This window comes from Rana temporaria, chromosome 1, assembly GCF_905171775.1.
Source record: "Rana temporaria chromosome 1, aRanTem1.1, whole genome shotgun sequence".
NCBI lineage: Eukaryota > Metazoa > Chordata > Amphibia > Anura > Ranidae > Rana > Rana temporaria.
In genome coordinates this window covers 126,488,851-126,503,344 of record NC_053489.1, presented here as the reverse complement: position 1 = coordinate 126,503,344, position 14,494 = coordinate 126,488,851, and the positions used below count along the sequence as shown (strand labels likewise).

At 41.3% G+C, this 14,494-nt stretch overlaps 1 protein-coding gene across 1 annotated transcript in view; it reads right to left on the bottom strand.

The window, feature by feature from the left end:
- LOC120931284 (leucyl and cystinyl aminopeptidase) overlaps positions 1-14,494 on the bottom strand; it is a 149,702-nt gene that overhangs the window by 21,489 nt on the left and 113,719 nt on the right. Inside the window, exons 10-12 of the mRNA XM_040342571.1 lie at positions 11,735-11,895; positions 7,372-7,460; positions 3,956-4,139 (exon numbers count right to left, since the gene is read on the bottom strand). Coding sequence (XP_040198505.1) covers positions 3,956-4,139; positions 7,372-7,460; positions 11,735-11,895 — 434 coding nt within the window. The remainder of the gene's footprint in view (positions 1-3,955; positions 4,140-7,371; positions 7,461-11,734; positions 11,896-14,494) is intronic.

Here is a 14,494-nt window from a genome sequence, read left to right as displayed (position 1 = left end):
GAAAAACTGAAGTTATTCAAATAATTCTCTCAGCAGCTCAGTAACCCCTGCTCTCCCTTACCACAGCTTGCTTCATGTTCACATTAGAGATTAGAAGTCTTGAAGGCTGTGGAGTAGCATGTGCTGAGCTGCGCAGAAAATGACCTGAAGGACAAGCATGCTTCTTCTTTGAGTTTTGAGGATGATTTACTCCACAGTGACAGCAGCTGTAAAGGTCAGTGATAGCTTGTTTCAAAGCTAATTTTTTAACTATACAGTACAGGACACAGGTTTGGTCTTAGACTATATTATTATAAGCAGCCACTATTAGGTGATTGGACACTGGCAAACAGAGTTGTTGGAACAGTAACCATATAACCTGACTAATTGTTTTGCTAGCTTCCTTAGGTGTTCAACATCATCTCATTATAGCTTATTTACTGGTGACTGTAGATTCTTCTGTCATGATTCTGGTTGTATTTTAGCCAGCAATGCTGTCTTCCTTTCAGGCACTGGATCCTGTGTTAGGCACGCACCTTGGCACATGGTGAAACACCTTGAGTCAGCTGCAGGTTGCTATACAAGTTCAAGGCTGTGGACCATCAGCTGGTGGAGCCCTGTAAATAAGGACTTTCTAGGAGTACAAATCCCAGAAGAGTGACGACTGGGTGGGACTGTTCCCCAATATCTTCTTGGCCTGTTGCCGGGGGTGCAGGCAAGTCAGAGATTTGCCATTTAAACTAGGGTCCCGGGGTGCTGTAACATTGATACTCCTCCTGGTTCACATGGGAGTATGGGCTGTGACCCTCTACATCTATCTAGGCTGTTGGAAGCACAGGCTGTGTTGCTTTTGTTTGTGCCCCAGGCTAAAGAGTGGGCTGCTAGAGCTCAACTTGTGTATCGTAGCCATGAGACAAGTGCTGCGCCACTCTAATATGTCACATAGGCAGGAGTTGGCTATTAATTTATATTTGGAGCCATTTTTTCCATGTCCATCCTGCCACTGCTCTCGTTTACTGCTTTTGTAGCTCAATCTATGATTATCTCCTGAGTACCCTAAGACTTTCGGGGGTCCCTGTTAGTCTAAACCCTGTACCCTGCACTGCACGATTAAGAAGATAGTATTTTTGAGTACAGTACAGGACACGGGTTCTTCTTCTCTGTTTCAGTGGTTCACTCCAATTTCTTGCTAAAAAAGCTGAGGCTTGCTGAGAGTGGGAGGGAGTATATGAGGGTTGCATTAACTGTTTTGCCACTGACCAAGCACCTGAAGTTGGCTGCAGTGTAGCCAGAAGCTTGATGTAGAAATTTCTACAGAAATTTCATTCGCTTCTCTCAGTAGAGTAAAAATGTACAACACCTGAGTTGCAAAAAATTGCTAAAAATTGAGGCTTGCTGGAAGGAGGGGTTATAACGCTTTAGTTTTGCCAAAGTCCAATCACCTTTAGGTGACTGGAAATAAAAAATTTTTTAACAAAAAGTCAAAACCCCTATTTTTATATTAAAGTGATTGTTATTTAAAAAAAAAATCAAACCTTTACAAACATGTCATACTTACCTCCACTGTGCAGCTTGTTTTGCAAAGAGTGGCCCCGAACACCATCTTCTCGGGGTCCACCGGCAACTCTCGCGGCTCCTCCCCACATTAGATAACCCCCCTAGGAGAAGTGCTCTCCGGGGGGTTACCTTGCGGCTGCGCACCCAAGTTCATCATTGGGCGTCCATAGCCGCTGAATGCAGGACTCGGCACGGCCCGCGTCATTGGATTTAATTGAAAGCAGCGGGAGCCAATGGCTGCGCTGCTATCAATCTTTCCAATCAAGAGACGAGAACCCAGGGCAGAGAGACAAAGCGTCCTCGCTGTGGGACATTCCAGGGCTCAGGTGAGTAAAACAGGGGGCTGAACGGTTCTAAAGGCTGAAGATTTTTTTTTACCTTCATGCATACTGTAGAATGCATTAAGGTAAAAAACCTTCTGTGTGCAGCTCCCCCTCAGCTCCCACATAACACTTCTGAGCACAATCTTGATCCAGTGATGTGCACAAGAGCAGCGGATTTCTCATCTCTCTCCCACCTCACTGGGTCAACTCCCACTGCTGTTGGGGCTGAGCACTGCTTCTGTGTCAATGGCTTGGGAGAGGGCACACATGAGCTATAAGGGGCAATCAGCAGGGGGAGGAGCCCAAAGCGCCTATGGGGACCCGAGACGAGGAAAATTAGGGCTGCTCTGTGGAAAACCATTGCATAGAGCAGGTAAGTAACAGGTTTTGAATTTTCCTTTACTATCACTTTAATGTCAAATGTCAAATGTCCATAGCCTGGTTGCAGGTTCACTTTAAGTCTTTACACTGGTCAATGAGGCCTCGAACCACATAATGCAATAAAGTATGCTTGGGAACTGTCAGAGCCAAGGTACCCTTTTACTGGAAGTTTTGCATACAGTTTAAACCACTTGTAATTCTGGGACATTTTGGCATGCATTCTTCACGAAAGGTAACCTCTACCTATGCATTTTTTTTTATTATACATCCTGTGATTTACTTGGGCTTACTTTAACCACCTCCCAACGCCGATATACGTTGGCAGAATGGCACGGCTGGGCACAAGCACATACAGGTACGTTGCCCTTTAACCACTTAAGGACCGCCTCCTGCACATTTACGTCGGCAGAATGGCATGGCTGGGCACATGCATGTACAGGTACGTCCTGTGCTAGTACCCAGCCGTGGGTCGCCCGCGACCTGGTCCGAAGCTCCGGGACCCGATCGCCGCTGGAGTCCCACGATCGGTCCCCGTTCTTCACTGTGGCGGCGTCATCGATCGTGTGATTCCTTTTATAGGGGGGCACAATCGATAACGTTAACCAACACATACAGCCACCCCCCCCCCCTACAGTTGTAAACACACTTGAGGTCACACATAACCCCATCAGCGCCCCCTGTGGTTAACTCCCAAACTGCAATTGTAATTTTCACAATAAACAATGCATTCTAAATGCATTTTTTGCTGTGAAAATGACAATGGTCCCAAAAATGTGTCAAAATTGTCTGAAGTGTCCGCCATAATGTCGCAGTCACGAAAAAAATCGCTGATCGCTGCCATTAGTAGTAAAAAAAAAAAAAATGCCATAAAACTATCCCCTATTTTGTAGACGCTATACATTTTGCGCAAACCAATCGATAAACACGTATTGCGATTTTGTTTACCAAAAATATGTAGAAGAATACGTATCGGCCTAAACTGAGGAAAAATATTTTTTTTCTATATTTTTTGGGGGATATAGCAAAAAGTAAAAAATATTGACCTTTTTTTAAAATTGTCGCTCTATTTTTGTTTATGGCGCAAAAAAATAAAACCGCAGGGGTGATCAAATACCACCAAAAGAAAGCTCTATTTGTGGGGGAAAAGGGACGCCAATTTTGTTTGGGAGCCAAGTCGTATGACCGCGCAATTGTCAGTTAAAGCGACGCAGTGCTGAATCGCAAAAAGGGGCCAGGTCCTTTACCTGCATAATGGTCCGGGTCTTAAGTGGTTAAAGAAACTGTGCTGCTTGGGAATTACAGGATGAATATATATGCAGGTTATTAGTGCAGCAGAATATTAATCTAATAATTGTAAGTGAAGTGTATCAGGATCTGGGCTAGTAGAGATGTGTACACAGTAAAAACCACAAGATGCAGAGATTTGTTCACTTAGCAATGTCAATAAATCAGCCATAAACTAAAACGTCCAGAGAAAGTTTGAGGTCAGTGAATATTTCCTGTCCAGTATGAAATACAAACAACATTCCAATAAGCAATGAAACATTTTGCTGGCAGACAGCAAAAAATACATTAAAAGACAAGCGATAAATCATTCCTTATCACAGAGTTAAAGTGAAAAGCGCACATTTATTTTACGAATGCTGTCTGCCTTTCATTAGCTAGATGAATAAAATAAAACAGCATACATAAGAGAACCGCAAATCAGTTATTACCTAGACAGAGCAAATATGTCATGGATCAAGTTGGCTCGATCACTTGCAGTTAGAAGAGTGTGATTATTTTGGAGTAGATCAATGAGAGCGTTCCAGCCTTCTGGGCCATAATCCACTATGTAGTATCCAGTCATCTTCACGTTAAACTTCAACCAGGATGGCTCACTTTGGAGAACAATTTTATCTGCAGAGATCATATGATGAAATCCTAAGTTACTCAAACACCATTAAACCTCATACATGCTATATCGGCCAAATGATTGAACTTTTTTTTTTTGGAAGCTGGTCTCATATCGAAAATGAAGAGGTTACGTAAGTTCTCGTCAACAGAATGAAGGGAAAAGGGATATGGCAGCCTCTGCCCCCATTTTCCTCATGGGAAAATGGCGGGAGGATAGGGCATCATTTTTCCTGGAATATAGTTCCCTTAAGGGGTTAATTGGCGGGCTCACAGGTCTGAGGGGACAAGGTAGAGTGACCTCTCAGTGACCTGTAAAGCCCGCCTGAAGTTTGACAGGTTAGATCCAGTTTTGCTAGGACATCTGGCTAGCAACAGAGAAAAGCCCGCGCAAAGTGTTCAAATCTAGTTTGAACCAGCTGATTTTAGGGCTATTTAAAGAGGGTTCCGTCGTCCCGGAGCTCAGTCGCCTCAGAGACAGAAGAACTGTGGTGTTCTCCCCCACCCCCCCCATTTTTTTGTGTTTACTTATGTCGCGGGTGTTGTTATGTGGTCGGGTCACCTTTGTGTTTTGCAGAGGGGGACGAGTCGTTAAATAAAGTTTATATTTAAAAAAAAAAGAAAAAAAAAAAGGGTTGAGATTTTATGCTTATGTTATTCTTTGCTCAGTGCTTTGTTTACATTGGAGTGGGTATATTTGTTGCAGCCTGAGCCGTAGTGGCTAGGCTTGCTAAAGTTTATTTATATATATTTATTATTATCTTAAATTATTATTACCCATTAGTTAGTTATTTATTAATTTATTTATATTTATCTATCCATTTATTTATTTATTTAAAAACCAATAATAAACATCCACGGCCTTTAATATCCAATGAGTGTCTGCTTCGTTTTTCTATTTTAAATTTTAAGAAGTTTATTTCCTGTCTATTTTCCCATACAATTTTGGAAGTGATGTACTGGATTGTATTCTCTCATTTCTGAGCATGCGTGGGTGGTCTTGCGATTTTTATCCACGAATACTGTACTGATTAAACAAACATTGTTCATTCTGGTATCGTACGCAAAACATTTGTGTTTGTCCCTTTGGATAATTTTGCATGAATGGTCGTGATCAGCTCATGAAAGCTGTGCACGAACGATCAGATTCGAAAGTGCCATTTATTTTAGAATAATGGGTCAGTCGATCCAAAACTACGATTTCAATTCAGAGAAGAGGTCAATCAATAGTCCACAATGTTTTTGCTACTTGTGATCCAATTACATCAGGATTTTTATATATGAAAAGTTAACACAACTCTTTTTAGACGACAAATGTATGAAAGAGGTTTTGCTGCAAAATTTAAAACACAACTTACCGTATATGCCGGCGTATAAGACGACTGGGCGTATAAGACGACCCCCTAATTTTCCAGCTAGAATGCTGGTTTTGGGATATACTCACTGTATAAGATGACCCCTCACTGTGCCAGTATGCCGGCCTCGACGATCTTCCTACCTTCTCCTGTTTGCAGAGTTTCTCAGGCTGCGGGCGTCCATTATTCAAAAGCCGCGCCTCCTCCTCAGGCTGTTCCGTGATGGGCGGAACACTAATTTTCCCAGCAGAGCCTCTGTTCAGTGTTCCGCCTATCACGGATGTCCTCTCGTCCGAGGATGAGAAGGCATCCGTGATAGGCGGAACACTGAACAGAGGCTCTGCTGGGAAAATTAGTGTTCCGCCTATCACGGAACAGTCTGAGGAGGAGGTGCGGCTTTTGAATAATGGATGCCCACCGTCTGACAGACAGGTACCCGGCGTATAAGACGACCCCCGACTTTTGGGGCATGATTTTAGATGCAAAAAGTCGTCTTATACGCTGGAAAATACGGTACTATTTGCTGAAATGAAACAATATATACTGAAAAAATTTTGGTGGAAAATGCATGCAGTATATATAAGACTACCTAATATTTGTCAAGTAGAAATATTTCTACAAGAACAGTGCTTGTGTGAGCAAACCTTTAGATAGCAATACAATTCCAGCAGTTGAAGGAGCTATCCAGCCCTATATGTAAAGAAATGCATATTTATATACATTGCCGTTTAGTTTCCATGTCTCCAAAATGTATATAATGGGGAGAGAGACACTGTTTAGAATTAAATCCTGTAGGCCCTTGCCATACCCGCGGTAGTTTTGGATAGAGTAAGGGAGGGTTATAACCCCTGTCAGATTTTTTTCATTATCGGTGTCCCAGTTTTCCTTCACTTCCTGTCCATAGCCAAAGAGGAAGTGAAAGGAAATCCTGAAAATTAAGGAAAAATCCTTGGGGACCCCCAGGTCACCAGAACCAATGTCCCCATTGGAAGATTTCACCTCTATTACTTTTATGAGGACAACCCGAAATCTGGGATTTTCTTTTACGTTCACTTTAAACGCTAATGTTGTAAACAGGACAAATAGAGAGGGTGAGTCTCCCTAACATGGACACAGACAACAATGAAAACAGAGGGGTTCTAATCTTTCTCCATTCTATTGAACAAAAAAACTAAAACACAAATCCTCCAAATAGTTTGTGGTCCACAATGACCAAGTTCCATGTTTCTGCAGTTCAAAAATCAGAACACACTAGTTACCAAGGGCAACATAACTAATACTATTGATTAAAAATATACAGCACAATCATTTAAAAGGGAGGAAGTCAACACCTAAATATAGGAGCAACACAGAGATATTTAAGAGGTGATTAATAGATTTTTTATTTATTTTTAAGATATACACATCACATGTTAAAAAATAACTATGTGCAGAGGGAGGGAGGGTGAGATGGATTTGGGTGCTTACCATGTGGTAGAACATGCATCAGCTGAAAGCTTTCTACCCTGTCTATAACTATCAACAGATCACATGCTCATTTCAGAAAGCCGAGGATACACTTATTAAAATTAAAGCCATATGCAATGCCAAGAATAAAATAAAAAAAATCCAGCACAGGATTTTCCTACAGATACCAAGCTAAAAGCTGACCTGCCCTTGATGACTAATGAACATGGAGGCCAGAAGAGAGAAGACAAAGTTCATTATAATCGGTTCTCCCGCATACAAGGTGGTGCACAATTTCACACACACACACACAAGGAGAGGAAAAAAATGTATAGAAAGCAAAAACTAGCACTTACTACTTACTTAGAAGGCCAATTGCATTTATTTAATTTTATTGGGGTACATGAGTCTTATATATATATATATATATTACTCACCCTCCGTTTGATTGAGTAAGTGGACCGATTCACAAGAAGTTCCGTCACAAGGACCATAGGTATAGGATAGAGGTACATGCCATATGGTACTATATAAAAAAAAAAAAAAAAAATGATTAGTTAGTAAGCCATCTAAATAGAAGTTGTACTAGAAATATGCAATGCATGCTATGAAGGTCAGGAATAAAATAGTACATATATAAACCTGCCATGCACCATATAAAGCCATCCAGCTGTTAAATAACTATGACTAACATGACATGGGCTGACCACATTTTATCCATATTCTCTATGTCAGCTTTAGGGCTTGTGTACATGAGTATATTTGCTTTTCTCCTAATGGAATGTGGGAAAAGTCCAAACCGTGGGTAGAAGCAGCTCAGAATATAGCTGAAAGCACATGGGTAGCAGAAGCCACTAGTATTCTACTAGGTCACTAGTATTGATCTGTAAAACTACTGTAGACAGAGAATAAAATGGAGATGATAAAATATGGTATCTTGCTGGTGGTTATGAACAAGTATTTTCTTTACTTGCATTTTTTATAAACAAGTAATTTGCAATAGAATGGTGTACACACAGTTATACTTAATTTTTTCTTTAATTCATAAAATACTGTAGTACCTTTTCTTCTTATTATTTTTTGTGTCACAATGCTGCTGATCCCTTCCAGCCTACATAGGCCTCTTTCGGTCTACAGGCACTCTATACAGCGTTGTCTGCACACCTTTTGTGTGGACTGGCTTGCTGTGGCGACAATAGACCATGCCTGCACAATCTGTGTCCGCATGGCTGTCTGTAGGTTTCGCTGGGAGTGCATGTGACAAAGTAACAATGCAATTGCTTAACTGCGAAACAATTGTCACCCTGTAAACAGGCAGGGCCAGATTCACAGTGAGAGTACGCCGGTGTATCTAGGTGCAATACTTCGGTGCCCGCTGGGTGGAGTTCGCGTCGTTTTCCATGTCGGGTATGCTAATTAGCTTTTTCCGTCGATCCACGAAGGTACGCGTGGCCATCGCATTCTCTTACGTCGTCGCTAGTCGGCTTTTCCCGGCGTATAGTTAAAGCTGCTATTTCGTGGCGTATAGACAGATTTGCCATGTTAAAGTATGGCCGTCGTTCCCGCGTCGTATTTTGAATTTATTTTTGCGTAAGTCGTCCGTGAATAGGAAAGGACGTAACTCACGTCTACGTTCAAAAAATGATGTCCGTGCGACATCATTTTGCGCAAAGCACGGCGGGAAATTTCGAAACGGAGCATGTGCACTTCAATCGGCGCGGGGGCGCGCTTCATTTAAATGAATCACGCCCCCTAGCCGCCCAATTTGAAATGCGCGCCGAGAAATACACTACACCGCCATAACTTACGGCGCGAAATCTTCCTGGATTCGAAATTCCGCCAGGTAAGATACGGCGACGTAGCGTATCTCTGATACGCTGCGCAAGGGCAATTCTTTGTGAATCTGGCCCGCAGTGTCTAAACAGGAAGCTTCACAGTAGAATGACAAATTATTATGCTAATAAAAGCAATAGATTAACACAGATTGAAAACAATTTCTGAAATTACATGCAAAGCTTCTATGAGGTTTTTTGAGTTCCAATATACTCTAACAAAAGAATCCTTGTCTAATCCTAGACTGTGTAATTTAAAAAGTATGCGATTATTTAATTTTTTTTTAATCATACTTACCTAGGTGGATGCAGCATTGGTCTGATGCTGCATCTGTCCCCCACCGGCTCTAACACTGAGAACCAAATGATCAAACCGCTGATCGCTCGGTTCTCAGAGCTCCCTGAGCAGAGAGCTGGTGGCTGTCAGTTATTGGCTCTCTGCTCTGCCCCCTCCTCACTCACTGGAGCGCTGGGCTGTTGGGGAGGCAGGAGCGGCTAGCCCAGGCTCTCAGTGGTTTTCTGAGAGGCTGAGCCGGGTGCCAGTCCAGGCATATGGGCGGATCCTGTGGGCGCACAATCTTTCCTGAGCCTGGACCGGCTCTGTGACATCAGCTGACAATGGCTTCAGCCTGCACTCTGATGAAAACAGGTTACAGGAGTGATCCACAGGTGACGTACAACCAAACAAGCTTTGGCTGTACTTCTCCTTTAATTATCAACTTGTTCTATTGTAACTAATCTGAGGTACAGCATTTATATTATCCCTCGCTTACCACTGCATAAAAGTTCTCATCTATATGAATAACTATGTACTGGTAAGTTCATAAACTAAATGTAGTAAAAACATGCAGTCTAGAGATGGTCACTCTCAAAAAAATGTACAACGACATTGCTTGCGACAATCACTCTCTGTATAAGTGCAAGCTACTGCTATGGCAAACCAAAGGACTGCATCATGGGTGCAACTGCCTAAACTATATTGTCTGCCTATTATTCATCATTGTTGTTAAAGCAGTGGCTGCCTAATGTGCAAAAACATGAATGTGCATGTTTGGTGGGGATATCTGAATGATGCCAGAGATAATTTTTTTCAGCTGGCGATTCCCTGCACCGTAAGAACAGTTCAGCCGTTTAATTGATCTTACGGGCGGTGCTTCTATCGGCTCATCCGTGCAATCGGCGAGCCAGAAAAGGAATCGGCCATAGAAGGAAGTGCACCATAGAGAATACCGTAACTCAGATGGTGGCTTGCGGAGGCTCGAGCGCAGCATTATGATGTCACGTCCGGCCTTGCAGTTGTAAATGTTGCCGTGTGCACGACTGGAAAGCAAAGATAGTTTATTTTCCAGCCTGGAGGAGAGATATGGGGTCTGGCATGCCCTATTCCTATTACAAGGTATGTTTACATTCATTGTAAAAGGAATAAAAGTGATAAAAAAAAAAGTAAAGTGCCCCCGAAAATGCGTATGTTGTGTCCACATATGTAGACGGCGTTCAATCCACACATGTGAGGTATCACCGAACGTTAGAGCAAGAGCAACAATTCTATCCCAAGACCTCCTCTGTAACTTTAAACATGTAACCTGTACAAAAAAAAGTAAAACGTTGCCTATGGAGATTTTTAAGTACTGAAGTTTGGCGACATTCCACGAGTGTGTAGAATTTTAAAGCGTGACATGTTAGGTATCTATTTAATCAGCATAACAGCTTTCACATTATACAAAAAAATCGGGCTAACTTTAGTGTTTTTTAATTTTTTTAATTCATGAAACCATTTTTTGGTTATTTTTTAAAACGCGTTTGAAAAATTGCTGCGCAGATACCATGTGACGTAAAACTTGCAACGACCGCCATTTTATTCCCTACGGTCGCTGCTAAAAAAAATATATACAGTAAAACCTTGGTTTGAGAGTAACTTGGTTTGAGAGCATTTTGCAAGACAAGCAAAAATGTTTAATACCTTTTGACTTGATATACAAGCAATGTCTTCATATAAGAGTAGCGTCATGTCACAACTGAGTATAAAAGAGAAAAGAGGCGCCTCTAAGTGTAGCAATATGGTTACATTTAATGAAGGTACAACATTTAGCAACATATTGCTACACTTATAGGCACCTCTCTTCTCTTTAATACTCTGTGGCTCCTGCTGGATTTTGCTTCTAAACCCTTTGGGGAGGCTGCCATATTTTATGATAATACAACCGATCACATAGCTATAATCTTTTTATATGGACTATAAACTGAAGGACCTATGAATAAATGGTTGTGGAACGAATCATTTGAGTTTCCATTATTTCTTATGGGGAAATTTGCTTTGCTATACAAGTGCTTTGGATTACAAGCATGTTTCTGGAACGAATTATGCTCGCAATGCAAGGTTTTACTGTATAATGTTTGGGGGTTCTGAGTAATTTTCTAGAAAAAACAATAATGATTTTTACATGTAGGAGTGGAGTGCCAGAATTGGGCCTGATGGCAAGGGGTTAAGCTCACAGAACATCATACCAAAGAGTGGCCCCTTTTTGGAAGAAACGTAGAAAAGAACAGTGCTGTGCAGGATCCCTAAAAAAACAAACAATCATATGCCCATCTTCATAAGCCAAATACACTGCTTTGTATACAGCATAATATTGCTCTGTACACAGTAGACGGCAATACATCTTCCTGAACTTGCTTTTAAGAGTGCCCACCAACCTGCTTGTTGCAAAACTACAAGTCCCATCATGCCTCTGCATGTCATGCTTCTGGCTGTCAGAGTCTGGCTATACCTCATGGGACTTGAAGTTCTGCAACAGCTGGAGGTCCGCTAATTGCATATCCCTGTATTAGGGTATGCATTCTCATGATCTAAACACATATTTTCCTCACATTTACTCCAGTGGAAAAAAAGGCTGCAAGTCTACAATTAACATTTGCCAAACATGTCAAGAACAATGAAAAGCAACATATAACCAGGCGGCGCACACACCTGGAGTTCCCAGTGGCAATGGCTGGATTTACAGCTCGTATGAATCGCTTCTGACTCACTGACACTTCCTTCCCCTTCCTCGCCACCGTCACCAGAGGATATCCAGCTTGCCGTGTCCAGGTCCTCATCATGTTCTTCACATCTGGATTGGATTTGGTGACCTGAAAAGTGAAACGTTTGTCTCATGACAATATGAACACTGGAACTGATAAGTAGTGTCATCAGAACGCTCTCAGATGGTCCTTCATAAAAATGTCTCTTTTTGAGGGGGAGGGGGGAAAATTGTGCATTTCATACTGAAATATCACCCAAATCAAAATTTATTAGTTAAGAATACCATTGTAAACTCGCAATGAACTCTTTTTAAATTATTTCCTGTGCCGTTGACGAATAGCAAAATTAAAATAATATTAAAGCGGTGGTTCACCCTCAATAACAACATTCTACCATTAAATCAAGCATAGTAGCGCGAGCTACAGTATGCCTTTATTTATTTTTTTGGCCCCGTACTCACTGTTTAATCCCGGAGATAAATTTCAGGCTCCCCGCGGGGAATGGGCGTTCCTAGTCAGAGGGGACAATGATTGACGGCCAGCTATTGTGCGTAACGCCTCCTGAGTAGGACTCGGCTCTTCACGGCGCTTGCGCACAGACATCGGAGCTGACTGCGCAGGCGCCGTGAAGAGCCACGTCCTATTTCGGCTATTTCCGTGAGGCGTGACGCGCCATAGCAGGCCGTCAATCATGTTCCCCTCTGACTAGGAACGCCTACTAGACTGAAACTTATCTCCGGGATTACACAGTTAGTACGGCGCAAAAAAATAAAATAAAGGCATACTGTAGCTCACGCTACTATGCTAGATGGAATGTTCAAATTTTTTTTTTTTTAGGGTGAACCCCCGCTTTAACCACTTCATTACTGGACACTTAAACCCCCTTCCTGCCCAGACCAATTTTCAGCGCTGACGCATTTTGAATGACAATTGCGTGGTCATACAACACTGTACTCAAATTATATTTTTGTCATTTTTTTCCCACAAATAGAGCTTTCTTTTGGTGGCATTTGATCATCTCTGCGATTTTTATTTTTTGCGCTATAAACAAAAATATTTAGAAAAAAAAACACAATATTTTTTACTTTTTGTTATAATAATATCCCAATTTATTTTTATATATTTTTTTCCTCGGTTTAGGCCGATACGTATTCTTCTACATATTTTTGTAAAAAAAAAAAAAAATCGCAATAAGCGTATATTGATTGGAAAAGTTATAGGCGCCTACAAAATAGGGGATAGATTTATAATTAATTTTTTACTTTTTACTAGTAATGGCGGCGATCTGCGATTTTTTTGTCAGGCCTGCGATATTGCAGCAGACATATCGGACACTTTTGACACAATTTTGGGACCATTCACATTTATACAGCATCAGTGCTATAAAAATGCACTAATTACTGTATAAATGTTACTGGTAGGGAATGGGTTAACACTAGGGGGTGAGGAAGGGGTTAAATGTATTCCCTGGGTGTGTTCTAACTGTGTGTGGAGGGGGACTGACTGGGGGAGGTGACCGATGCTGTGTCCCTATGTACAAGGGACACAGCATCGGTCTCCTCTCTCCCTGACAGGACGTGGAGCTCTGTGTTTACACACAGAGCTCCACGTCCCTGCTGTCACCGCCGATCGCGGGTACCTGGCGGACATCGTGGCCACCAGGCACGCGCATCGGCATCTCAGCGATGCGCCGGGCACAGCGTTTTCCCGCAGCGCGCGCGGGGAATGCACATAAAAGGACGTCCACCCGGCAGTTAAGAGGCGCGCTGTGGACGTCTTTCGTCTATAGCGCAGCTCTCAAGTGGTTAATGTACATATTATTTACAAACACTGAAAAGGAGCTTTTCTCGTGCCTATAAAAAACACACATTTTATTTTTCTTTATGTAAACTCAATGTTTATAAACAATTATATGAAACAGTAAGAATGTTAGCTTGTTATCAGTGGGAGACCTCAGTCACTCGCTAACATTTTTTGCAGTATTTCAAAATTGAACTTTAACGGAGGTTTTGCAAAAATCCTTAAAAGATGCGCAACCACATGAATCTGTGTTTTTACTAACAGTTGAAGCTCCAGAGTAACGTTCATATTTTGGCTAGAGACCTGTTATTTACAAGTACATACAATACCAAAATTATATCAGTTTAGATTATTGGGAGAAGATAATGTTTTTAAAGACTTTTTACAATTTATTTATATTTTAAAAGGCCAAAACAAAGTAAAAAAAAAAAAAACAGGCAATTTTAATACAAAATAATTGTTGCTATACGAAATTAGTTGTGTGATTTGTCCTGTTTATCATGACACTGGAATGATACTTCTAGTAAGAAGCATAACAAAGTTATTTACCAACAAAATAAATGTTTATTTTTTTTATTCATACCTTTTTAATTTACTCTACTAAATAAGAATGATACATGAAAAACATAACTATAGAAAGTACAGTATAAAAATTTCCAAAACATTTTAAATTTAAGAAGCTACTTGAGTGAATAGCAAAACATCCTCAACATTACAGAACAAGTCCAATTGAATGACACGAACCGCCATTACCTTAAAGGGGTTGTAAAGGTACAATTTTTTTTTCCTAAATAGCTTCCTTTACCTTAGTGCAGTCCTCCTTCACTTACCTCATCCTTTGATTTTGCTTTTAAATGTCCTTATTTCTCCTGAGAAATCCTCACTTCCTGTTCTTCTGTCTGTAACT